Source organism: Lagopus leucura, unplaced genomic scaffold (genome assembly GCF_019238085.1).
Source record: "Lagopus leucura isolate 7727_CA_CO unplaced genomic scaffold, USGS_WTPT01 Super-Scaffold_100033, whole genome shotgun sequence".
Taxonomy (NCBI): domain Eukaryota; kingdom Metazoa; phylum Chordata; class Aves; order Galliformes; family Phasianidae; genus Lagopus; species Lagopus leucura.
The window spans coordinates 1,997,832-2,025,644 of NW_024962282.1; the positions used below are offsets into that span (position 1 = coordinate 1,997,832).

At 41.3% G+C, this 27,813-nt stretch overlaps 2 protein-coding genes across 2 annotated transcripts; one reads left to right on the forward strand and one right to left on the reverse strand.

Annotated features, from left to right (window-relative positions):
* Positions 1-886: 886 nt before the first annotated feature.
* CALCA (calcitonin related polypeptide alpha) lies at positions 887-13,441 on the reverse strand. The gene is given in 6 exon segments (XM_042881941.1): positions 887-1,456; positions 2,286-2,417; positions 2,712-2,807; positions 11,070-11,091; positions 11,094-11,226; positions 13,360-13,441. Coding segments are annotated over 5 exon segments (525 nt in total). The 5' UTR covers positions 11,170-11,226; positions 13,360-13,441; the 3' UTR covers positions 887-1,257.
* LOC122185809 (vitamin D 25-hydroxylase) lies at positions 11,660-22,619 on the forward strand. Its single transcript, XM_042881940.1, is given in 8 exon segments — positions 11,660-11,688; positions 11,690-11,942; positions 11,945-12,052; positions 12,054-12,320; positions 14,736-14,877; positions 16,509-17,141; positions 19,253-19,582; positions 20,229-22,619. Coding segments are annotated over 8 exon segments (1,938 nt in total). The 3' UTR covers positions 20,405-22,619.
* The last annotated feature ends 5,194 nt before the right edge of the window (positions 22,620-27,813 follow it).

A 27,813-nucleotide genomic window follows, 5' to 3' on the forward strand; every position in this document is an offset into this window, starting at 1 on the left:
AAGCACACTGCTTCTGCCTGTCCAGTGGGAACATGGAAACATCTTTCTTGCCATTAGGCCTCAGTTCAGTAGAGCTCATTGCTATGTAAATACTACACTGACATCAGAATATCTTCAGGTAAGCCCATGGCAATTAATTTTTTTTTGCTAGACAGTATTTCATGGCATACATTTCCACACAGACCTTGCTTGAAAATTTTCTACTAAAGCAAGGACAAGCATCTGAAGGAAGAACAATTTTGCTCAGAAAAGCATTGCAGGACAGTTCATTAATGGTAACAAATAATATGGTTTATAACACTGATGCCATGATTCAGAACAGGCTTCTGCTTACAGGATAAATATGATGTTGCAACAGAAGAACTGGAAATAAAGGTATGGAGCATACTGTGAGAAACAGCTAAAGTAAGCGTTTCTTTGAAAATACAGGCAAAACTATCTAAACATTAAGCAATAAGAACAAAATAATTTAGCTTCTTTACTTAAAACACACTCAGGTTTCAATTGCACTAGTGTGAAGACTTATCAAGTGAGAAGGAAAAAAAAAAAAGGGAGAGAAAATATTAAATTCTTACCTGTAAGTGTTCAGCACACAGTTCTAGACAGGATTACATTTCTAGTTTGTACAGCTCTGCATGAGCCTTTCTTGACTCCTTTGCATCTCAGGCTATTTACTAACAGGTTTGCATGCATGCTTGGTTACATCAGTGCATATATTGTATAATTCCCATGCACATGAATAACTTCTAAGACACCTTTGCATTTTCTTAGCTTATTAAACTTCTCTAGAATTTCTTGCGTTGCCTCTCTTGAACACAACAACGCACAAAACCTCTCTAGCCTTATCTAGAAGTTCTAAAACAAGTAAACCAAACAGATCTAATCCTTATAGAAAAATAGGTTTATTGAACAAGTGCGTGGGCAGGCACAGAAAAAAAGAGTCTACTTGTACATTTAGTAGCCAGAAATGAAGAGCCTTTTCTAGATTTGTTTTTTAAAATCAATACCTAAGAAAATCATTTGAAATTGAGGCAGCGCTGTCTAATTTTATTTATTTTTCCCCTAGCTTGATGTGTGTGTTATGTTCTGTCTTGCTAACATTAGGTCCACCTCAAACATTCTCTGTCAAAAACAGAATCAAAAGAACACAGCAGAGTTAGCAATCAAAGTTAGATCCACATGCATCAGGTTTAAAAAAAAAAAAAGGGGGGGGGGGGGGATGGGGGGGGAACGGAAAAAGGGTAGAAATAAGCACGCCTAGTTGTTTCCTAGGGTTTCCCCATAGTTTGCATAGCGTTCATGTTCCAGGTCATTCAGCACATTTCTTTTCTTGCCAGGAGTTCCAGCCCCGACGTCAGTACGAGGGTAAGTTTGCAATTTGTGCAACTCTTGAGACAGTTTGCCCAGCACACAAGTACTCAGACTGGCACAGCGTTTGGAAATAGGTCTATCCAGGCTGCAGGGGGGGAAAAAAAAACAAAACAAACATGCCCAAAAGAAGAATATTTCAAACATGCACGGTCATGCATTTCTTCCCTAGGCAAATATCTGCTGTTAGGAAAATCAAAATAATACAATAAATAATACAAACGCAATAATATAAAAAGAATCCCTCCACATCACGTTCCATGCAAGCAAGGTTCAGACAAATGCACTTGGAAAGAAAACCACCGTTTTCAATGAATTCATTTTGTTGAAAAAGCAAGCTCATTAGCCTTTAAGATGCTTGCAGTTAGGAGACAGCAAGTTTCACTCTCCATGTATTCAGCATGCTTTTCAGTCTGTCATACATCATCACCATGCTTTGCAATACAAATCCTATTAGGATAATGCAAACGTTCTTGCATGCCTTTGCTCCAGGGGGGAGATGGCGCTGCGTGCACTGGGAGGGCACCTCCCCTCTGCCAGGGGCTTTCCATGCCTTACAACAGCATGCACTTTCACGACAGAGAATCCAAGAGTGACTGAATGATCCCTAAATTCCCACTAAGAAAACATACCTTTTGCTGTATTTTTTTCCCCCCCATAACCCCCTCATTCAAGCTGAAATCGCCCTCCACTTTCGGTTGTAAGAGACAGATAGAAGCAGGTTAACTAAGTGGAAGCCATTCTCCTGACACAAACGTTAGGATGTCTCTACATTATCCTCCTTTATTAATTAGGTGATCAGTTAACCATAACCCCAAGAAAACAAAAACAAAAGAGAGGGTCTGCTCAGGCGGCTCTCTGTGAAATGTCTGACATCCAACTTGCCCTTTTCCAACCCCCACAGTCGTTGTCCTTACCTGTTCCCCTCAGAGGCTTGCTCCAGCTCCTCTGCTGTCATCTGTATGAATTCTTTCACCAGCGCATTTAATAATCTCCGAGCTTCGTAATCACTGAGCGTCACTCGATCTGTTATGGACTCCAAGCCAGGTCTACGCAGAGGCAAGAAAACAGGATGAACACAGAGAGCCACGTAAAGGAGAGAGGAGAGTGCCCTGCACTGCTGTACGTCATCGGCGGTGCCTTTCACGGGTGTGAAAATGTAAGTCACACACATGCACAGCATTAGGTGTTTTATACACGTAGTTAGAAAACCGTATCATAGATAGCCTAGAAGAAGCCAGCTTTCTGTAGTTTTTTTTCTCTCCCAGAGCTCTTAAAAAATAAAAGTTAAGTATCTCCAAACCATTCAGACAAAGCACTCAGCAATACGACCAGCTTCTTACCTGACTGGAGCTGCCTGGAAGCTGTCCATCTGGCACACAACCAAGGCATAAACAGCAAGGAAAGATGAAATCTTCAGCATAACCATGATTTCCTCTCTACAACAAAGAGGCATATCAAGCAATGGCTATTTTCCAATCATCTCAATCCTGTAAGACCTATTGAGGAGGCCATCCTCTGCTAGCCACAAGTTGCACAAGTGCTCACGGTTCTGTTTTACTGTTTTCTTTCCCCTAATATTACCTTTAATCACTCCATTTTGCTTTGGCTTTCTTGGAATTTTAAGATAACTGAATACTGTTACAGGGAACATAAACACAGTCCTCCTGAATTGCAGTTCTGTCCAGCTGCTTTCAGCCTAATGCACCCTTTCCCCCCAGACTGGGTGAAAACACATCCCCCTGTCTGCTACACAATGTCATTCAGGGTGTGCAATGTGAAGAGGCAGCTGTGCAAGAAGAGTCATGAGGGAAAAAAAAATTAATGAGGAAAGAGAAGGAAAAAAATGCTTGCAGTTTAACGCTGCTAAGAATGAAGTGCCACTGCTGGCACTGTACCTGAAGCTGCTTGCTTCTTGGCAGTTAGCACGCTAATGTCCCAGCTTAGATTATGCCTTAAGAACTAAGCAACTTCATTTCTATAAGTATTCCTACTCAGAAACTAGAAGGAGGAGAAGCTAAGCAAAAAACAAAACAAAACAAAAAAAAAAAAAAAAAAAAAAAAAAAACCTGGCACAAAAGCAAACCCTGTAAAAGAAGTCATAATCGAATTGCTTTGAGTTACAGCTCTGCTCCACACAGCATCAGCTCTCCAAGTTAGACAGGCACACGGGTAACTGCCCCACCAGCTCTAGATCTCTCAGCCGCCCGTTCCCGGCCCAGTTCAGCCTTCAGATGCCCCAAGGCCACCGGCAATGCCCTACAAGGAGGCTGCCCCACACCTCTCAGCCTGCAAGCATCACAGGGATGGGGAGAGCGAGGGCCGGCTCCTACCTACCTGCTCCGCTCGCTTTCTTTCTCCACACACCCACCCACAGAACTAACGCGTTACCGCCCCGCACGACAGCGTAATGACACGACAGAGCTGGGAGCGCCGCAGCACGCGGATCTTACCGGCGGTGCGGGTCAGAGCAGCGGTGCCGCGCGGAGCGGAGCCCGTGCTGCTGCTGCCGCCGAGCCGCGGTGCCGCGCGCTGCCCGCCGGCCGCCCTTTATACCTGCCGCCGCGGCGGCCTGCGTGGGCGCCCGCGGGGCCCCGCCAGCCAATCATTTCCCCGGCCGCCCGGCCCGGCGGTGACGTCATGCCCCGCTCGGTCCCACCGTCCCATTCACAAAAAAGCCGGCGGCGGCAGGGCGGGGGGAGGAGGGCGAACTGCCGCCCACGATGCCCGGCCGCACGCTCCCCAACTCCCCCCTCCCCCCCCGCCGGGCTCGCTCCGGGCGGCCTCTGCCGTTCTATCGTTGCCCCGACGGCTGTGTTCGGACGGGAGGGGCTGCGGCCCCGAAGCCGGAGCGTACGCGCAGTGCCGAGCGGAGCCTGACGGGTCCCTGCCGGCCGGAGCGAGGAGCCCCAGGCGGCTGAGAGCGGCAGCCCTCGCCGTCTCCCCTGGGCTCGCACCACGGTGGGATCCCGCAGCCCTCGAGGAAATCATCACCGTCATCTCTGCCGCCGCTATTACCGGCACAGGCAGGTGCGGCGCCTTCCGGCGCTCGGAAGAGGCGGGGGGAGGGAGCTCGGGACCGCCGGGTGGTTGCGGATTACCGGCAGCTGCCGCGGCTCCACGTATCACCGCGGAGGACCCTTTGCACCTGCCGCCAGGATGTTTGCACGGGCGGAGGAGTGTTTGCCGAGGGGTCTCGAGGACCGGAGAGAAGCGGAAAGCCGCCTCCGGCCCGGGCGGGAGCAGGGAGGAGAAGAACCCACACCCCCGACTCCGCAGCCGCCGATGGGGCGGGTGGAAGGAGAGGGGGGAAGCGGCAGCCCCCGGCCCCTCTGGCTCCGGGCCCCCTCCCTGCGGCGCTGCCGAGCCCCGCCCGCGGTACGAGGTCGCGCCCCGCGTTGCGCTGTCGCTATCGGCCCCCAGGCTGCGAGCGGGACTCGGCGGCCTCGCGGAGGTGATCCGCGGGCGGGGTGCGGGACGGCTGGTGCGCTCGTTCCGTGCTCGGTGCGGGCGGGCGACTTGACACGGGCACTGCTGCAGCATCCTCTTGCATTATTTTTTTTTTCTTGTTTGTTTCACAGACGGCTCCTGATGGCAGAAGCAACTCATTTCACCTGCAGACGAACGAAGGTAGGGAGAAACGAGAACAGGTATTTCTTCGCTGTCTTGGAAGTTGGAAGAGGAGCATGGACGCGGCGCGCTGATCAGTCGATGGCGGCTTCTTCATTCTCCTCCCGCCCCGCAGCGGGGCACCGCGATACGGCAGGGCTCTGCTGCCGCTTTTCCGCTCTCGTTCTGCAGAACGATGACCGCAAAACCGTTTTAGACGAACTGAGCCCGGCCCGGGGCTCCCCGTTACTCTGCCCGTTACGGCTCCCTCCCGGCTGGGCTCGTCCCACAGCCCTCCTGCTGCTCCCGCACGTGGAAAGTTAGTTTGTGATGCACGGCTGCGTGCCAAGGGAACCTTCGGTCTCCCGAGAGAAGGAACTGAAGTATTTAATTTTAAATATATTTCCGACACTTCTGTGCTGATTTCTCAGCTAGTCTTTCTGAGGTTTCATTTACAAACGTGAGGTAGCACCCAAAGGAACAGGTCGGCATCGCTTTTGCTGTTTCAGCGTGACTTGTGCAGCTCCATCAACAGATGTATGGTGTGGGAGCTCCACGACTGAACTCACAGCCCCAGCCTTCCACCATTCCTTTCCCTTTCTATGTTAAAAATTAATCACACTCATTTTCTTTGGGGATTTATTTACTCGGCAAGGAATATTTATCTTTTAACCTTTAAAAAAACCCAGACGACCATGTAGGAATAGAGTATCTCAGTTCTTTAGAGGGATAGCAAGCTGTATTCCATCTTACAGCCAACTCCAGTCACTCCAAGTACTTCTCTTGCCAACACAACAGCCCCGGGCTGGAGCCCGCAGGATGTACTGATCAACGGATTTCAGATGCCAGCGTTTCTACTTTAGGCTTTCACAGGAAGAAACATAAATTTAAAGCAACAGGTATTAGTGCTAATAGATAAACTTTTGTGAGCGTAAAGATGAAATAGTATTTGGATGTTGGCAAGCGCTTTGGCTGCTCCTTGCCAGCACTAATGGAGGGACTCCCAGCTCCTTCTGTTTTTTTCCCCACAATTATACATCAGCTGGTCTCATCAGATAGATTTTCTTCCTCTCTTCTCTTATACATAAGATGGAGAAGAAACAGCTATGAAAGAACTCCAAAGATGGGATTGTCTAGTTTTAGAAACTGCCAAAAAGTGGCAGGGTTGTTATGGGATAAAGGTTTCCTGCTGCTGGATAAATCCAAAACCAGAGGTTAAGTATTTGTGGGAAAACTAGTGCAGTGGGTACCTGTGAGCACTGCCCTAAGGAAACATGAGGTTTACAGAAACAAGGATCTGGTTCTGCTTCCTTCAGTGCCTGATGTCAGGTGAAACAATCAGTCTGTACAGGTTCAAAGGAGATGAACTGAAGAGCTACAGAATGACATTTTTTTAAATAAGAAACTAGATTATCCAATACAACCTGCAGCTCCAAATAAAAAAAGAATTTCCTCTTTTAATTAGTTTGTAGGGAATCAGAAAAGGCTGCTCTCTTTTCAATTGACTTTCTTCCTCTACATTTGATTGAACTTCTTCCAATATCCTACTGTGTGTTGTTTAACTATACATCTTGAAGCACAAGCATTTGTTTTTCTGCTATAAATATTGCCATCGTGCCAACAAGCCATAGACATTGCAGTGAGGTTCTTAAATGTCACCTGATTTGCAGAGCAGGATGTTTCTTGTTAAAATGGGTTATAAAAGCTACACAGCCTTTCTGTCTCTGTGTCTCTACCTGTCCATGTTCCAGGTGGATGCCTAATTCAGCTTCATATCTCCACAAATGGCTGGAAAACACTTCCAATGAAGAAGATGACAACTCATACAGGGGACAGTGAACGCTGCTGAATACCCATGAAAACATCTTTCTAATGTGTTATCCCAATCTGCCCCACAGAAAATTAATCAGGACCTGAGTTAGCCACATGGTGCTGTATTAAAATAAAGTTGTTTGTTAACAGGAATGTCGTGTTTAAGGCCCTGGAGCTAATCCTTGCACTCTACTTGCTGCTGATAAGACCTAGACCTCACTGTACTCTGTTCAGGGTAGCATGACATACCTCAGAAAGGGCAACTTGGAGGGAGTCTAGAAAAAATCCAACATTATTATTGGAGCCTGTAAAGTGACTTAGGAGAAAAAAAAAAGGAAAAAAAAAAAAAGACAAAGGAAACATGAAGATTGGAGAAACAGCAGAAGGAAAGATCATGGAGAAAGATCAAAACATAAATACTTGCTACAAAGAAGTAATAATGTGCTCAAAAAAGTAAAAATATATGAACTTAAAAGACAACAGTAGAAATGCTGCACATTAGAAGGAGCTTCCTACAATTGAAACTAATGCCATACAAGAACAATTTCTATTGCACTAGACTAACAGTTTCTATGCCACTGTAAGGCATGGTAGTCTAACATCTGTCAGGAATGACATCATGTAGCTAATATTCATTCTGGGAAGGGAACACGATCAACTAAAGGAGCTTTCTTCATCTCTTTCATCTCCAGTTTCTGAGATTCTGTGATCTTAACAGCTAGAGACTTAAACTCTGAAACATAACACCTTACCTATCATCCAAACTTCTACTAGCATTGGTCTTTAGATCTTACTTCCCTAAATTATCTGATCCTTTCCCAACCACAGCCTTCAGAAGGCAATGTCCATATTTAGACTAAGCTCATGTCAGATTTACCAGCACAAATTATATTTTAGCCATCCATCCTGTAGTTTCATTTAAATTTGGCCAAAAAAAAAATGAGTTCCTCTCTTTAGAAAAATGCAGCATTTCAGTGAGAACCAGAACATGGATACAGATCCCAACACCAGAGGGCTCCCTTTTTAATAGCATCAGCATTCAGGGTGCTTCAGTGACTCGTTTCTCAAGAAAGGAACTGTTATTGAGCTAATTACTGGGAAATCTATGAATCAGTCTGGAAGCAAATTCAGATCTTCCAAAATGCCTTAGAAAAGCTTCCAGACTGAAATATGGAAGACATTTTAAACAGAAGATCGATGCTGGATTGTTTTAATCTCACTGAAACGCTCCTAATGAGCTTTGGCTTTGAAGTACTTTCCCTGTATATACTCAAAAACCTGGTGCAGAATAATCTTTTACAACAAAGTGGGTCACGCTGTGCGGCACTGAGGGTTCCATGGCAGGGGAGAAGGGGCAGACCATAAGGAAGCTGGCTGTGGCTCCATCGTCTTCCATCCTGCAGGCTCGCAGAGGCTGCAGGCCCAGTTCATGCCACCTGGCAACACTTCCACCCTTAAGAACTGGCAAAACTCTGCAGTACTCCAGCCAGACCCAGCTCTGTTCCAAGCTGTACCTCCAGTGCTCTGACAAGGGGAATCCCTGAAGGGGAGATTTCAGCTCACCAAATTCAGCCACGGACAGACTCACAGCATGACCAGGCTAACACAAAGGGGACAAACTGCATAGGAGAATCTCACTCTGAAACACAGCACCTATTTCCACTTCAGTTTTACACGTTCTCCAGCTGAGATAGGAGTTGAACAAACTCCTTATCTGGAAAGCAGCCTCAGAACTGAAAACAGACCTTGTTAGGCAATAGCACAGTTATAAAACCTTGTTTTGATCACTTGCACAAGTGCTACGCTACTATCTTGTATGTCATCAGAGCGTGTCAGCAAAAATCTAGTGAGAAACTGTCTGGTGAATCCTGAAGTTAACCCTGTATTTCTTCTTCACAAGATACTAGGAGCCTGAGGGAGCTCATGTCGGTATTTCATTCTTTGTCCCAATAGTAGAGGGAACCCTAACTGTGATTAAGCCACAGTGTCATTTAACAGTTTGATCAGCCCATTCCAGGACCATTCTGTTGACCCCATGCAGTGGGCTGCTACAGCCATAGGTCCCTGTTGTTGCCAGCAGTGCCACGTGTGTGGGGAGGACCAGGTGTAATAGTTTCTCAGCTGGCTGTTTAACTCTTTGACTCTTCACAAAAGCCACTTGTGCTCGACAAAGAAAGAAGCCTGCTTTGATACAAGTTGGTGAGATACTTGATGGAGCTTGGAAGCAACTTCATCTTCCTCCCAAGAATGTAACAGAGTTGTCATTGGACTTTGAATGTTGTTACTGAAAGAGCAATCCCAGCTACCAGTAGATTTCTTCAAATTCCTTCTGAAGTCAAAACTATGCACGTGCATAGTCACTTCCTTTCAAAGAACTGCCTTCTGCTTTTTTGGAGAAGGCAGGAACATAATCTTTGCTGTTACTTAATCGCGTCCAACTTTTCCTTACAGGATTTATGGTGCAAAGTAATTGTGAATTGTGATGACCAGAATGTTTCAGAATTTAATAAAGATACACACTTTAATGGGTTTCCTTACTCAGCCATCATTTTTTATAATTGAAATCACAAAACCTTTACTCATCCTATGAGTTTGCTCATTTGATCATCTGTGATTAAGATGAGTAAAACCTTCCCAAAGTAGCAATTCAGCACAAGTTACCCCCACACTCTCAAAAGAATGAAAGAAATATAAAAAGATCAGTGAGGAACTGGCAAGGAATCCATCTTGGATAGCCCAATGGGTTCCTGAATCCCTGCATCTCTGTTCTTACGTGATGTCATCTGTCTGCAAAGCTTCATTTATCACTTCTGACTACTTTCAGTCATACTTATCCATGGCTTTCAGTCATACTTTTCCACCATTTAATCATTCTTTAGAGACTGTTGGATTTTTAACCTTGGTAGATTCATCACCTTTTGGCTTGACCAAATCTGATATAACAGCTCTGCAAACATGTGCTCCATTTCTCGTCCTCTGTTACAGCGAATAGCACCATCTTCTTTCCTCCATCACCACAGGGTCTAAATACTATGATAAGATCAGTTTTGATTGTTCTCTCCTCCTCTTGAAAATGACTGTTGGGATTTTCTGTACCTCCTTTTATTTCTTGGATCTTCCTATGCTATGTTTGTTTTCTGTTTCTCCTCCCCAGAATGCTTGCTGCCAAGAAGTCAATCACTTTTTCTCTCTTTTCTTAGACAGATGCTCTGGAAATCATGATCCTCTGGGGGCATGTGATGTATTACACACTTAAAAGTGAAAATCAAAGCAATTGCAGCTAGGCTATGTTTCCTCAGACACTCTGAGAACTATTCAAGTGTCATCTGATCTGGGACAGGTATATTTTGATCAGCTCATCTGTGTACCTCCATTCACCTAAATATGCTGATGGTAAACCCCTTCTTCCTTACTTAAGTAGGTTTGAATCCACCCATTTGAGTTTGTGTGGTTCAGCACAGCTGCTCAAGCAAATTACAGACCTTTTTTTTAATCACTTCCCCTCATTCTGCCTCTGGTTGAAGCCAAACTGGTGTCCTGAATCTGTTGCCCACTGGTGAGAAATCTTAGGGCACTGACACGTTGATGTTTTTGCAGGCATGGCCAAAGTAATTCAGTCAAGATGACAGGAAATTTCATAATGAAACAAAGTGTGAGGGAAGGGATTGCACTGCTTTACACTGTGCTGGTGCAACCTCACCTTGAGTACCACGTGCTGGTTTGGGTGCCACAATACAAAAAGGATATAAAACTACTAGAGAGTGTTGAAAGGTGACAAGAAAGATGGTGAAGGATTTACAGGGGAGGATGTATGAGGAGTTGCTGGGTCCCTCGGTTTGCTCAGCCCAGAGCTGAGGAGCTGAGGGGAGGCCTGATGGTGGCTGCAGCTCCTCACAGGGAGCGGAAGGGCAGCGCTGAGCTCTGCTCTGTGTGACAGCGACAGGGCTGAGGGGAGGCTGTGCCAGGGGAGGGGCAGCTGGAAATGGGGGACAGGTTGTGCACCAGAGGCCAGTGGACATAGCACAGGCTGCCCAGGGCAGCGGTGATCACACCAATCTACTGGAGTTCAAGGAGCGTTAAGGCAGCACTTGCAGACATAGGGTCTGATTTTTGTGTGGTCCTGTGTACAGCCAGGAGCTGGAGTTGATTACTCTAACAGGTCTCTTTCAACTCAAGTTATTCTATGGTTCTGTAAGATGACTTGCACCCAAAATGCCAGGCAAAAGGCCACACCTTATCATTTCCCAGTCCTCTTCCTTCCCCCATCCCAGTCACAGTACCTCCTCTCTGTGCTCTCAAAGTGATGCCTTTGCTGTGCTTGATTTTGTCTTCACCTGCCTTCTGAGCAGCATCAGGGGCCATCCTCAGCCTCTGGGCCATGTGCTCTCAAGTTAATACCTCCACATCAGGAGCAGAACATCCCAACACAGGAACATACTGGGGATTAAGCATTAAATAGTTAGATGACCGAGAATGCGATGCACTTTGATCAGTTAGGTTATTTATGAAGTTCATCAGTACAGACTCTGTATCAGTGCAGATCTTAATCTTCTTACAGAACTACTGGAGGTACTGAGCTAAAATCAGCAGAAAGAAAGACTGATTGGACACAGCACTGTAATTTTAGCAGGGCATCAGTACTTCTGGTATGCTAAGATCTACTTGTACGGTAGCAGTGATAGAAAAGTAAAACAACATGAGCGGAAACAGAGTGAGGTTTTTTAAGAACCGTTTCAACAGGATGTTATTCTTCATTGTGGGATTGCATTCTTAGCTCGGCAGGAAGCAATCTGTGTTTGTCCAGTATCTGCAGCCCTTTGCCGAGGTGCCACCCTGCTCGCTAACAGCGGCAATAACGAGTTACGCAGAGATGTCCTCCAGCAGACATCAGGCTTCTGCCGACGGTGCCCACCTCCCACCAGCGCAGCCCCGTCGGACGGGCACATTCCCTTTATCGTGGCTAGAAGGGAGGGCGAGAAGGGAAGGAAACGCGACGGGGCTGTCCGTCTGCAGTTGTTCCAGACCCGAGGAGGCTCCGGGAAAGACACCCCCAAAGCGCGTATTTCTGCTTTTCCTGTTTTTCCAGGTCTACGTACGAAGCTATTTTTATTCGGGCGCCAAAAGCTTCTCAGCGCTTCACCAGCGCAGCCCCGTTCCGCCCCGCAGCCGGCCCGGCCCGCTGACGCGAGGGGCGGCGCTCCCGGGGGCCGGTCTACGCGGGGCGGCTCTGCCAGCGCCCAACGCGGGGCGGCGAGCCGGGGCCGGGAGGAAGCGGCGCGATGGGGCCGGCGGCGGGGGACACGGAGGCGGCGGCAGCGGCAGCGGCAGCAGGGGGCGGGCTTTGGCTGCTGCTGGCGCTACCGCCGCTGCTGCTGCTGTTCGCGCTGGTGGTTCGGCAGCTGTTGAAGCAGCGGCGGCCGCCCGGCTTCCCTCCCGGCCCCACGGGGCTGCCCCTCATCGGCAACATCCACTCCCTGGGCGCGGAGCAGCCGCACGTCTACATGCGGCGCCAGAGCCAGATCCACGGGCAGGTACCGGGCGAGAGCCGGCACAGACGCCGAGCCGGGGCAGGCGGCGGGCGGAGCGGCGGAACGGCCTGGCCGCTATCGGGCGGGACGGCGCAGGGGGCCCCGCAGCTCTGGCGCTGAGCGTCGGGCGAGACGCGTGCTGCGAGCGGCCCGGCCCCGGGTACAGAGCGGCTCCCGTGCGTGCCGGGGTTCCGCTTCGGGACAGCGGTGTGGCCGAGCATCCGGCTGCCCTGCATTCGCGGGGCTTCGCCAAAAGGAAAGCAAAAGGCAGGCACGGGCATAGTGCGGCATTGTCGCGGGAAGAACTGTGCATTAAAGCGCCTTCAGAGTGATACTGGAGTGTACTTACTGACGGTCCATTTATACATATATAGGAATGTTGAGATGTTTTTTGGTTGTTTTTTTTTTTTTTTCCCTTTTCATGTTTTCTTGTTTCTCAGCTGTTCCTTTTCATTACCCCGTTTCATGGAAGCAGTCTATTCTTAACACGCTTCAAAAAAGCGAAGCCCAAGTTATCGGTGCTGGCTCGGAAAGGCAGGCAGAGCAGACGCAGCACGTGTAGCCGTGCGCCTCTTCCCGTCCCGTCCCGTCCCGACCCCCCCACCCCCCCCCCCCCCCCCCCCCCCCCATCCCGGAACGCCTGCGGGCTTTTCCTTAGAGGGATTCTCAAGCGATGGAAAGAGAGAGCTTTGAGTCTAACAAACACTGGCTTGCCTAGAAAACTAACTTCCTCAAACTGTTAAGAGTGGTTTAAAGGGACAAGGCAGTGAAAGAATACTGGTGATGGCGCCTAAGTCTTTCAAAAGCTTTTGTAAAGCTTTTCATTATGAAAGCTACAGAAGGAACTTAACAGTCATAGTCTTATGAACGAGAAGCAAAGTGTGTGAATGAAAAGCATGCTCAGTGGCAGAAAGGGTAGGGTTATCTGTTCATCTCTTTCCTGTTATTTTGGCAGTAAAGGTGTTTCAAGGAAAATACTGGGATGAACTGAATGGAAATAGGAAGGCAAATGTATAATCCAAAAATTAAGCTTTATACTTGCCTGAATGCTGACTGCAGTTCTCTTCAGCTGCTGTCATCAAAGACTCTGCAGAATTTGGGGTAGATCAGGAGGCAGACCAGGATATTGGGAGCTCTAGAGGAGATCAAGGAAATGGTCTTTTAAAAAGTGTTTCACAACATACAAAGAATGATAAACAGGCTATAATTGAAGTATACAAAAATAAAAGCTTCCAAGAGGTACAGCGGCATTTTCTTCTCATCATGTAAAAAAGAGCAATTGCAACAGTGAAAAATTTACTCTTGCTAAAAGAAAAAAGACTTCATAGAATGAGTAACTAAACTACTGCCCATTACTTCTTCACACAGCGATGGTCAGCAATGCTGCAATGAAGAAAAAATAAAGATTTGTGTAGGTGAAAAATACCAGATTTAATACGCTAACAAAAGTGTGAAAAGGAATATAGAATTTCAGTCTTGAGAATTTAGCCTCATTTTTATTTTATTTTATTAAGCTTAGGAGAAGATTTTCATTGTGTTTATCCTGTATGTGCCTTCTGCAGGGTGTATTGCATCTTTCTCCAAAGATGCACTTCTGGATGCTGAGCACTTCTGGAAACAGGAGATGGGACTAGTTGGGCTATGCTATCATTTTTTGTTGCCCATCATCGTGGCTCTCATATCTGTCATCTGATGGGTCTTTGGGAGTCTGTGCAAAGTAAGCTGGTGCCTGGCTTCAGAGAGAGGAAGGACTAGGTGGAGCTTGGCTGTCTTCCAGCACTGACACCACTTCTATGTCTGCCATCACTAAGTGATGGAAGATTTGGTCAGAAGAACTCGTAGCTTCAATCACAATGCCCTTAACCAGATTCAACTACTGGATTCTTTTATACTACGGAAGAACGGAGCGACAGATAGCAGCAAAACTTCCCCCCTTTCCTTGTTTCAATATGAAAGTATATAATACAAGGACTTTAGTTCTTCTATAAATAATGTACATTTCATCCACTTGCATTTGGAGAAAAAAACTTTTTTTTTTTTACTGAAATATGCACAGGTTCTCTCTTTTTTTTTTTTAATGACTATATGAAAGTGTTCCCAATCCTTACTTCGGTGGTTTGGTCCCACTGGGTGCACTGCAAAGCAGCATGTAGCACAGGCTAACTTACTGTACCATTTGACAGAGATTAATTTAGCTCACAACAAACTCTATGGTGCCACAATTGTGTCAGTACTTGAAAACATTCCTGTTTCTTGTACGCCCATTGAAGTTTATTGCTGTATTTATGAAATCCATACTTTGCATTGAAGTTTAGTGTTGCGTCACTTTTTCATTAGCTATATTTGCTTGTTTTCATTATTTCTTTGTGAGATTTGGTTGTAAACAGCATTTTATAATCTCTTTTTTTTCCCCTCAAGATTTTCAGTCTTGATTTGGGAGGGATATCTGCTATTGTGCTGAATGGCTATGATGCAGTGAAAGAATGCCTTGTCCACCAAAGCGAAATTTTTGCAGACAGGCCATCTCTTCCTTTGTTTAAGAAGCTGACAAACATGGGAGGTAAGTGCTAGTGTCTTCAAACAGAAATGCATTTTTGTCCATGAGATTTTACTAGGCTGTACGATCGCATGCAACATTTGCTCTAGTTGTTTTCTCTACCTTATCTCTTATCATGAAATACTCGATGCTTCTTTAAAGATATCTAGAAAAGACTGTCATTCCTGAGCTAAATTCCACAGCAAGATACATGTAATTTATTTATTTCTTTTTTTATCTCTATGCTCTCCCCTCCTCAGTCAATTAATGTCAGTTGGAAAGCTATTGTCTTTGTTTCTGGGAATCAAATTAGCTTTGAAGCATCTCTTAGCTTTTAGCTATGAGCAGTGCAAGAGTCTTCTGAAATAGCTATACTTATCTATTATTATAACTCTTCCAGTTGTTTAGCATGAACTCTGAGAAACATATTTTTCACTCAGAGGGTGGTGATGCACTGGAACAGGCTGCCCAAGGAGGCTGTGGGTGCCCCATCCCTGCAGGCATTCAAGGCCAGGCTGGATGTGGCTCTGGGCAGCCTGGTCTGCTGGTTGGCAACCCTGCACAAAGCAGGGGGTTGGAACTGGATGGTCATTGTGGTCCTTTTCAACCCAAGCCATTCTGTGATTCTGTGATTCTATTTTCTTGCAACTCATTTTGCCTTCCTTGCAGATTTGGTCTGTTTGAGTTGGCAAATATAATTTCCGTGGCCTTGTTAGTGAGAAGATCTGTATTAAATTGGCCTTGAACATTCAGATACAGGTGTATGAGGAACTTCAGAAATTTTGATGACTTTAAGAGCTGCACCTCAAATTTAATTTCTGAGGTTAAATGTCAGTATTTCTTCTGGTGTTTCCATTCTGTTTCTTTGTTTTCTGCCTTTTATGCCTGGCTTTGTAACGTCTGTTTTGCACCAGCTCTTTTACCTTGTATTATACAGATTTCAGCCACATCATTAAAAATTGCACCTTGTTCTTTCCTATACTCAGGGTTTTCTTTTAGAGTGCTTATTAACATACCTATTTTTAACCTAGACTGGCAGCCCCGGATCCTAATGGCACTTTATCTCCCATAGATGCTGAGAAGTAGTATGACCTTTATAAATCTGATGGAGACAAATACTGAGAGATTGCTTAGTATTTGAATTCTTTGAATCTAATCTTAAAAGATCTTTTTTTAAAATTAGTTATAGACAGACTTCACCTCAACTTTTGTTTATTGGATATATTACTTTTAGTAAAAGCTGTTAAAACTTCAGTGAAAAAGGAAAATGTGGGCATTAATACATGTTAGTATATGTCTTATGACTCAGGAGGCTTGCTTTTTGATAGCGAAATACTCTTGGTGTACCTGCTGACGTTATAGTGGAAATAACTCATAGCAATTGCTCTTAGTCCCAGTTTTCCATAAATGCAAAATGTTTCCAGATAGATCTGACATGCTTTTACGTAAGGGTATGAAGTCTGCTTGCCTGTAGTAGCACAGGTATGTCTAATTCAGCTTCGAGGCAGAGGGGTTGTTTAGGCAATCTTCTAATTGCTTAATCTACTGGCAGTAATATACTTTTAGAGTGGACTGAATGGTTAAATAGTTTTATTGCCTCGTTGAGGAAAAAAAAAAGCATTGCATAAAATGCTGTGTCAAAACATTTTTTTCAGGCTTACTGAACAGCAAATACGGCAGAGGATGGACAGAACATCGCAAACTAGCTGTAAATACCTTTCGAACTTTTGGATACGGTCAAAGGTCCTTTGAACACAAAATTTCAGAAGAGTCTGTGTTTTTCCTTGATGCCATTGATACCTACAAAGGCAGACCGTTTGATCTGAAGCACTTGATAACAAATGCCGTTTCAAACATTACTAATTTGATTATTTTTGGGGAACGTTTTACGTATGAAGATACTGAATTTCAGCACATGATTGAGATTTTCAGTGAAAATGTTGAATTAGCTGCTAGTGCCTCTGTATTTTTGTATAATGCTTTTCCTTGGATCGGTATCTTGCCATTTGGGAAACACCAGCAGCTGTTTAAAAATGCAGCAGAAGTCTATGACTTTCTTCATAAGCTTATAGAACGAGTCTCTGAAAATAGGAAACCTCAGTCACCTCGGCATTTTATAGATGCATATTTAGATGAGATGGATTGCAACAAAAGTGATCCAGAATCTACATATTCAAGAGAAAACTTAATTTTCTCTGTTGGAGAACTCTTCATAGCTGGGACGGAAACCACAACAAATGTTTTGAGATGGGCGGTGTTATTTATGGCTCTTTATCCAAACATTCAAGGTAAGAACTTTGTCATTTTGAGGAACTGATACACCTTCCCATTGCAAATTATAAAATGAGGTATGATAATAACATTCTAGCATGTTATTAAATTGTTTTACAACTTATTATGGAGATTTGGTCTTTTTCATAAAATATTTCTAATATATTTACATTCTGCATTGCATTGCTTAGTATTGGTTGGTAGATGCACTAAATCTATATGTTAAAATAAATACATGCAATTAAGGAAGAAATGATAACAAAATGTAAAAACATCAGCAAAAATATTTTGGGTATCTTACTTGCAATTTCAATTTTCCTTAAGCACCTCAATTCAAAATAGATTATAGTTATTTATATTTCTGGAAGAAAGAAAAAAACATTTAAAAACAAGAAGATAAGGTTACAGCTATCGGGAAGTAAGGCAGCACTAGATGTTTGAATATCAGCCCAGACACTGGGCAGAAATTTGGATTTCAGAGGTAACTAGTCATCTTGTTTCATTGCCTACTGATTTATTTCTCCCATTAAAATGAGCAGCACTTACTTCACATAGAAACTTTCATGGTTTGGAGAAAAAGCAGTGTGGATGACTCAAATTTGTAAAGATACTTTGACCAAATAATACTGCTCTAACATCAATTGGAACATTCTTTTAGATTAGGGATAACAATACTACCCATGTCTGTAAGGCTCTCCAGTTCTATCTAGAAATCAGATATCTTTATATGTGAAAAGTTCTGTTTTATTTTTGTGGTAATGGATGTTTAACTAAGGAGAAATACATACGCTTCACTGAGTACAAAATGAATACTTCTTTTGTGGAAGCATAAAAGGGAGGTTGTTATTTTTAAGCAGTCAGCATATTTCAGATGACTTAAAACAGTTCTAAAATAATTATATACTGCTTTTATGTTTCTGTGTTCTGTTGATTTGTCATCGTGCTTGATAGTGCAATCAGAAAGTCTACAAAAAAAAATTAAAAATGATAGAATACGATTATAGGTACTTAAGTTTTAGGATACGTATTTGTGTTGAAAAGAGGTATTTTAAGTGCCACAAGTAGTCAAAAAGACTAAAACATCCTAACTCCCTGAGCTCTGACCAAGATCTTGTTATTCAATAGAGATCAAGAAAAACATTCTCTCTTCTCCTGTACACTGGCCAGTTTTGTAGAAATCCACTCACCTAAAATAATCTTCTGATCTTAGATACTGTACAGTACAATACATTCCTGAATCAGAATTCAATATCAGTTCATCTAGATAAAAATAAAAATTGATGTTATTTTTTTTTTTGACAATACATGCCAATAAATCACTACATTACAGAATGTGCTTTCACTAAGCTGTTTCCCATCTCTTAATATTGATACGAAATACTGTCACATCAGATTGAAGAACCTGGTGATTCTTGGTAGAATTTTCCTGTTGCTATTCAGATTTTCATTATTTGTACATGAAATGTAAAAATGCAGATTTGTTTTAAATAATTAGGGGGTGGTGTTTCAACAAAGAAAGCTTATGAGGAAAAAAAAAAAAAAGAGGAGGTCCAAATGCCTTTGAGATTTTTCTAAAGAGTGATCTTATTCCTATGAACCTAATTTTAAAAATAGCTAAAAAAATGAGGATTGAATTTTTTTCTTTTCAGTTACATTCAGCATCTTGCTACTGCAGTTCTTTTTATCTGATACATTACAGTGAGAATTATTTTCAGTTTAAGAGTGAATGATTTGACACTGAGTCAACTTCAAAGACTCAGCAGAATTAGACAAGCACCATTGTAAGTAGGTAATATCAGTGTTACCTGTGTCCACTCAGGTGTTTAAAGTACATTATCTTTGCAGTCTCATGCTTGTTCCCTTCACTTTGATGAAACAGAAGTAAACTTGAGAACAAAAGAATATATTAAAGTATGATTTTACTGTCAATAGTTAATCTTGACACGAAGATTACTGTTATATATGCTTACAAGAATTCCTACTAGCCAGAAGAAGACGAAGGTCTAACCTTAAAAACGTATAAGCTACTATATTTTTGGTATGACATGTCATGTTTCAGTATCTTTTATAAGTATATTTTCAAGCTATAAAATATAAAGGATTTTTCACTTATTCCTTTTCCTAACAGGACATGTTCAAAAAGAGATCGATTTAGTCATCGGCCCAAACAAAATGCCTGCTTGGGAAGAGAAATGTAAAATGCCATACACTGAGGCTGTTCTCCACGAAGTCCTAAGATTCTGTAACATAGTTCCACTAGGTATTTTTCACGCAACCTCCAAAGATACTGTTGTACGTGGTTACTCTATTCCTGAAGGCACTACAGTTATTACAAACCTCTACTCTGTACATTTTGATGAAAAATACTGGAACAACCCAGAAGTGTTTTTTCCTGAGAGATTTTTGGACAGCAGTGGACAGTTTGTCAAGAAAGATGCATTTATTCCTTTTTCATTAGGTAAAAACGATTCCTTCCGCTGTTCCTTCGCATAAATCTAGGAACATACAGCACAAAAGTGATGACAATAAATCAGAAATGAACAGCATGATTTAAATCCATGGTTCTGATGAAACAGCTATTTTAAAGATATATTCTTTTCTGGGCATAGCACATTTTAGGATAATGCTATATAAAAATAAACTATTATACAACTTATACAAACCGACAACTACTATACAAATTATACAAACCAAGTGCTATTTGTTTCAGAACTAACGTGCATAGTCATTTGCTGCTAAACTTGTTGCAAGCAGGTGATATGCAGAGCTAGTTTTCGAATTTCAGGACTTTGTTGAGCACCAGAAATTGCAGGTATTTTTCCCAAGGCGGTCAGCTTATGGCACTACATTATGTTCCAAGAAAATATTCAGGGAGTCGTAAGACAGTTTTCTTGGACTAGATGCACAACTTCTAAATGGCCTAAGGTAGATGTGATGAATTCTATCCTTATTGCTTGTTTTGTTTCTCTGTACTCATTTGATTTTAAAACTTCTGGAGTTTGTAATCCATCTGTTCTATGAAACCACAATTTCTTGCTCACAAAAGTGAAAATGTAATGTAAATAATTGTACAAGTCTTTTCAAAAACTTTTTTTCTAATCCAGGAAGAAGACATTGTCTTGGAGAACAGCTAGCTCGAATGGAACTGTTTCTGTTTTTCACTTCGTTACTGCAACGATTTCACCTGTGTTTTCCTCATGGTGCGATTCCAGATCTCAAACCAAGATTAGGCATGACATTGCAACCACAGCCATACCTCATTTGTGCAGAAAGACGATGAAGAGAGGTGTCTAGATTGTCAGGTGGAGGAAAATGGTCCAAGCTGCTGCCAAGGAGTCACTTGCATTTTATTTCTAAATGTATTCAAATTGGAAGAACAGAAATGTTAATGACTTAAACTATGGTTATTTATGCACAAGTTCATGGTTTGTTTTTACTTAGTTTTCACAAAGCAGACAAAAAAACACTCTCTACCAAAAATATTAAAAAAATCCTGTGTTTAAGGGTGACATTTCCACTCCATCAATTTGTTTTGAATCTAACATCTGATTCAGCTTTTAATTTCTTAGCAAGCTATTTTACTTTGAGAGAGTATTTTTATGACATAAAGAATATGGCTTAAATTTTTATACTCAGATTTATCTCTAGAAATTCTGTATATCCTTATTCAAGCAAAACTGGAATATATGATTCTCTATTAAATTCATACAGCTAAAATGATTTTAAAGGTATATTTCAATTTCTGTAACTGAGAAATCATAATTTGTGACCTCGACAAACAAGTCTGTAATTAAAGCATTTCAATCCTTCCTTCATCATTCCCAGTATTCCTATATGGTCTTCATTTTCTAGTAAGTCAGATAACTGTATGATTCATTTTTGATGTATTTTATGGCTTGCTTTTTGTTCAGTAACATACGCAACGTGTTCCATTATTTCCATGCTCTTGACAATTACAGAAATGCACTTTGCTTGTTAATTGCATTTCCAGACACATCCTCCATTTCCTCCCAACACAAAGCATTACATAACAATTAAGCTCTGCCTCAGTAGTCTAAAAAAAATGTTTGTGTTACAAAAGTCAAGTGCAGCTACACTAAGAGTCTGCTCATGAGTGGCAGGAGAAGAGACTTTGTTGGAAGGAAGGAGAGAGTAGGGCAGGGAGAAACAAATTTTTAACTGGATTTTAAGCATAAAAGCTAATTGACTTCTGGTAACCCCATTTTTGATCCTGCTTGACAGCTACTGCATTATGGTTATTGGCAGAATGTGAATTATGCACGCAAGGCCTACAGGAGAACCCAGTGCTCCAAATACAGTGAGTGCACAACTCTGTGTGGGTAGTAGTGGGACTTCAAAATAGGGTTCAGAAAAGCACACGTGCTGAGGGAACAGCTATTTACAAACAAGGCTTAATATTGAGTCTTGCTGTTTCCACACCTTTTGCTTTGACTGGAGCTGCAGGAAAGTTCAAAGGCAGAAATGTGACATTTTTCTTCTCACCTGAGGTTTTCAGTTCATACTGAGCAGAAATACTTCCCTTCTTTTGAAATAACAACTGAAAAGTGTCAAATACAGCTAGTATCAGTCCACTTACATAGACTACTATGGACTTCAGATGCAGCAGATCCAAATTACTTACATGTCTAAGGATGAGACGAGACCCACGTGTCCAACAGAGAACATCTCAAAAGCGTGTCCCTGGTGCTCTGAAAAGGGAAGAGTAGCAACTCTTCTTGCTAAACTACCTTTCTGTAGAGATTTGAGATTTCAAAAGGAAAGGATGGTTATAAACCTTATTCCTGTGTATTTGTCACACCATGAAAGCTGCAAATAATCTGTTCGTAAGATTTTTGCATATAGAATGAGTACAGAAGAGAAAGCTGCTGAGCTTCTCAGCACTGTCCAGACTGAGGCTTTTTTTTTGTCAGCATAAGTAGCTGCTGGGTGCTTGTGAAATGTTTGTGCAAAAACTGTCAAATCTACCAAATTTAGGTCTTTTCAGTATGAAGGAACAGAACAGCAGAGTTTTCAGATACATTTCTAGACTAATGATAAGTCTTCCCATATCCCCACTTGTACTCTTCGTCAGATTTTAGTTATGCAGGTTTGCCATCTGAGTAACTAGAATTCCACATTATTTAGTTAAAACATGTTTCAAATAAATCTTAATTGATTAAAAATATCAAGGACTAGTTCTCGTGGTATTACTCTCAAAAAACAACTGGCCAGTGATTCCCTTATTTTTAGAAATAATTCCGTTTAATGAGAACTGTATTGATTATGTGTTATTCTGATTTCCAAATCAAAATACCTCATAGAAAGTCTTAAAATATCAGTCCAAATTTTTACTGCTATCTGCCAATTTACAGTCCCATTTGAACAATCAAATACATCTGACAAACTACCTTTTCTATAAATGAATGCCTAGATCACTTATATATATATATATATATTTCATTTCTTACCAGCTTCTTCATTATTTTTCTTCAGAAATCTGACTTAATCCAAAGATTCAATTTAACCATTTGAAATATGGACATAATCGTTTTTTTCCAGTTATCTGGTATTTCTCTATCTTATTAAGATTGATTTGTCATGAACACTAGTAAATGGATTTATGTTTAGAATTTCCTGCTGACATTTTTTTTTTTAAATCTGTAATCATTAAAAAATTCAATGGATTTACATTCATTTCATATATGCACATTTTACAATCTCTCTACCTTACAGGTGTATGTTTTTATTAGTCAGATTCAATATCAGTAGAAGGTCTGCCCTTTTAGACTCTGGACTTTTTGGATGTATCCAAGTATAAATTCATATCTGTATGAGCTAGTGACACAGAATACAGGAAAAGGATGAAGGAAATCCTTTCTGAAAAGCTGTAATTCTTAAAAGTAGTTGGGATTCATGGTGAATTGTTAAACACGAGCTTTAACTCTGCAGCCAAAAGATCTTATGTGACAGAATACTGAATGAATATACAGAAACTACATGTGTATTTGTTGCTGGCACAAGCATTCCTTGAATACTGTGTCCTGATATGTTGTCTATAACTACGGGAGCATTTAAAATTTGGTTGTGTTTCTATAGAGCTATAAGAGTAACTAAGAATATGTTTATGCCATGTATTCTGGCTTGCTGCAATCTACTTCTGATTTATGAACTGAGCATGTATTATATGATCATATCAGGGCACAGCTATGTCCAAGCTAATGTGCTTTCCTGCCAACATAATTTATTGTTCCAGACTTGGTTGTACACTGGCGCTGTTAGTTTTGTTAAGTTGGAGACTCAAGCCTGTTTCCAGAATGTACATCACAGAAATATACTGAAGAACATACAGGCTAATCACACATCCAAGGCAATTCATTCACTTTGTTTACAAAATTTAATTTAAATGGCTTGATTACAATCTACAGCTGTCTCTACAGAGAACAAAAAGCTGGTCTCTTCAGTTAGTAGAAAAGAACAATAGCAGCCAAGCTGAAATCTCTTTAAACTAGGAACCACGTGAGTATCTTGAAACGGCTGTAGATGAGGAATCAGGTATATAACTGATAGTGAGATTAGTTACTCAGGATCATTAAGGAATTTTAAAATCAGCTAATAGGTATTTCTCCCATGCTCTGCTTCTAATTTGCATTGCACGTAGCATGCACTGTGACGTAAGGTGACAGTATTCCCCCACAGCAATCTCAATCATCGCTTTTAAAATATGTACTTTTCTCTCTCAATTCCAAATCTCTGGTAGCTATTTAAGAATTCAAGTGGCTTGAGCTGACATAGCAAGTAAGCTTTGTCTTGATTTGGTGTGCAATTGTACTATACAATTCGATCTGTGGTTGTCTGCAGAGTGAAAGTATGCCATTCATGTGCGTATTTTTAGCCTAAAGGTTTGTACTAGCACAAATACTAGTGAGTAGATGAGGGAGATTATTAAGACAGCACGTTCACTTGGAAAAGTAACAAGTTCAGAAAAACAACAGTAAGATCATCAAGTCATCTAGGAAAAAGGGAGGGAATAATATTATGAAAAATTTGCAAAAATGCACTAAATTGGAAAACAGAAGGACTAAGGATAAATAGAAAAATAATTATAATTGTTTGAGTGCCAGATCATAAGTTATCTTTGGGTAAGACAGATGGAAAATGAAAACAAGAGAATAGAGCCAGGTGCAATGGACTATTAAATACAAGCTTGAGAGGGTAAATTCTCAGTATAAATTGGTCTGTGAAGGTACAGACATGGATTTTCCTAGCAGCTGAATGCCTGAGGTTTTAGTATTGGGCCTTATTTTGGTGTCTGGTATTACATAAGGCCTTTGTCTAATCAAGATCAAATTAAACTTCCGCTCTGGAAACATTTTGCTTTATTCTGTCCTTCACACAATTTGAGAATCAGCAGATTCTTCCATTTCTAGATTATCCCCTTAGATATTTCTGAATACTGTCAACTATCTCGATGTCAATGTGATTAGAATTAGGCAGAACCCATACTCAGAGTGGTCATTTCTTAGGAAGTCTGCCAGAATTCAAGGGACATTATGTTTGCTACATTCTCCTGAATAAGTAACATTCCAAATAGATTAAATCCATTAAAATAATGGAGCAAATCAGGAATGTACAATCTAATCCAATAGCTTACTATTACTGCAGCAGATGGCTGCTTGCCCAAAACTTTACATGTTATTTATAACAGCCTATAGTAATGTAACAGAAAACAGAATACACTTTTTCCTTTACTGTTTCCACCTCCTGATTTGCTTGTCTAGGCTAGTACAAAAATCCTTAAAGGAAATATTTTTAATTTGTATAAACTGACTTATCAAAAGCACAGAAAGAAAGTACATTATATATACTTAAATGCCATGCATTTGTATTATGCTCCCACTAAAGAGAGGGAATGTGTGATGTCAGTCATTGTTCAGATCCCTCACAGGATAGGCAACACAGATGGAATTTCAGCAAGCAAGGAATGCAAATTAAGTAGAAAAATGGCTGTGGATAAAACACCTTAAAGAATTTTAGTTACTTTAATTCTCTCTAAATGCACCCAAGATTAAGCAGTCCAAATGCTCTCTGGTTGTCTTTAGCTTGCACAATAAACTCTGTTAAAATAATAGCGCCCGTAGTGAGCAAGCACCATAGCATTACTGATAGGTCTAATTTTTCCAGGAAAAAAGCTAGATACCTATGAGCTTTCTTGCGCCTTTATAGGTAAGGAAGTTCTTTTAATTGTTCTTCACGGGACCAGAGAAACTGATCTTCAAAGTTCCTTGAAGGCATCTTCAGATCAAGTCTCAACGTATTTTACATTACATAAAGCCATACTGTTTCTCTCTCAAGTAACCTACAGTCAGAATTGTCACAATAGAGGGAAATGCAACAAATCTCAACAAGGCATTTACTGCATCACAGATGACTGATACAGCCCACAAAATAGCTGAGTTCTTCATGCTAGAAAAGATCACTATGTATTTGAAAAGAATAAGAGCAATTCCTTGTTGACTGCAAAAAACCTCAGTGCTAAAGTTAAGCTTTATCTAAAAATCCCCTCTTGCTAATGTTAATTTTCTTTGTAAGTATATAAATTGCATTATCTTAAAAAAATGTTACAGTGCCCTCACTGTGCACTTTCAGTGCACTAGTGCACTAAGCTCTATGGAACCATATAGCATAATAAATATCTAAAATGTAATAAGTTTTAGCAACCAAAGCTTGGATTATTTATTTTAAACATTTGACTACTGTCTTTCCATTTATTCATGCAACAACAAGTACACAGAATCTTAACTTCAGCTGTGCTCCAAACATTTATTGGAGATCCACTCCTTCTCCTCCAAGGGATTCCAAATTTCTCACTCAGCAAACAAAAAGTTTCTAATGTGAGATGCATTACTACTTAAATGCTCAGTAAATGAAAAGCTTTCAGATTTTTTTCTATCATTTGTACATTTTCTTACAGATATTTAAAATGATATACATGACATCCCATCTCTCATGCTAATACTTAAAACACAGATCCAGAAAGGAGGTCAGTAAGTTATGCAGTTCATTCATCTCACCCGGCAATATATTTTCTCAGCACTGTTTGTCAGACTTCATAAAACTTCCTTCCTACTCTAAAGATAATCTCTTTCAGTGAGTCACAACTTTCTCAATCCTCAGACAATTATTGTCTTCAGCATTATGAACACTGAAAAGATTATTCTGATTATTTTGCTAATTTGTATAGGAATGCAATAATCTATCTAATGGACAGATACTTTTCCTGAAGTGTGGCATCCGAAGTTAGAAACAGTATATTGGTAACTGTTTACTTACACCAAATAGAACAAAACGATTACAAATTCATTTTCAAATGCTTCTTCATTCACTTCTATGACTGAGAGGAAGCTTAGTTAAAATATGCATCAGATAAATTAGCAATACCACAGAGATTAATCAACAAGAAAGCCTATTTGAATGACCACGCATAAGAGAAAGATTTCATGCCTAACTTCCAATAAGCAATATCAAGTCTTTGAACTTTTTGTATAATAGCTTTAAGCCAAGCATTAGTCTTTGTTTTATACACAAGGAAAATGGAAAAACTTTGATCTCATCCAAGGTGCAATGGGTTTGCTGATCAGTAGCAATGAGTCAGAAGTGAATCATCACCTGTTTTTTTGGCAAAATATTTAGAACATGGACAAATCACAAGGTGAATGATAAGAATCATCTGAAACACTATGCTATCTCATCATTACTTAAAGACTCCACTGGTTATTGTTAAGGCATTTGTTTCTATTTTTCTGAAAACTCACAGACAAACCACATGATAGAAAGCTTCTGCTCTGCATAGGCCTTTTAGTTTCCTTGGTATTGCAGATATTAATATTCTGCCAGGTAATACAGCCTGTGCATTAGAACCTACCACAGACATCAGTTGCTAACATCTGTGATTTCTTGCAGTGCAGAAACTAAAAGATGATTCACAGCGTACAGGTTCCAGAAGAAGCCTTCCAGTCAAAACCATTTGACTGTGTAGTGCACTTTTTAAGGGGTGTTTGCTGTATCACGTAGAACTGTGTGTCAGTCCCTTAGGTGCATTAAACATCCATTATTCAGTACCCTGAATGAATCACAACATAGCATTTTAAGTCTGGCAGTTTCTGGACAGACATTTCCATTGTTGTGCCAAAGAAAAGCAGCCTTACTTTACTGAAACCATTTTCTTTAGCTTAATGCTATTATTAGCAAAACGAGCAATTGCTTTTTACTCTGTTGCTTTAGAATATTAAAGATAACGGAAGGGAGACTAACCAGAACTATTCTTTCAAGTCTGAGCCAGAAGTATCTCAGAGAAGAGTATAAATGGACAATAAAACTGAGCAATCTGTCTTAATTGTTAAGACTAATGTGTATATATACATATATGTCTTGAGTTAGGAGTTGTATATCTGCTGGATTCATAAGGATGTTGGAGTATGCACACTATGCCAGGAGCATCACTGCCAACTGAAATGTTTATCCTGCAGTGGCTTAGTTCATTAGCTTTCCATCTTGTTACTTCAGGAATATTAGTCATTATTCTTTATCATTAAGCAGAAGACAGAACACTAATTGCTTGTGATGCCATTAAACTAAGATCAGATAGATCAGTTAAGACCAGTTAACAGATGTGTTCTTTTGCTATCACCA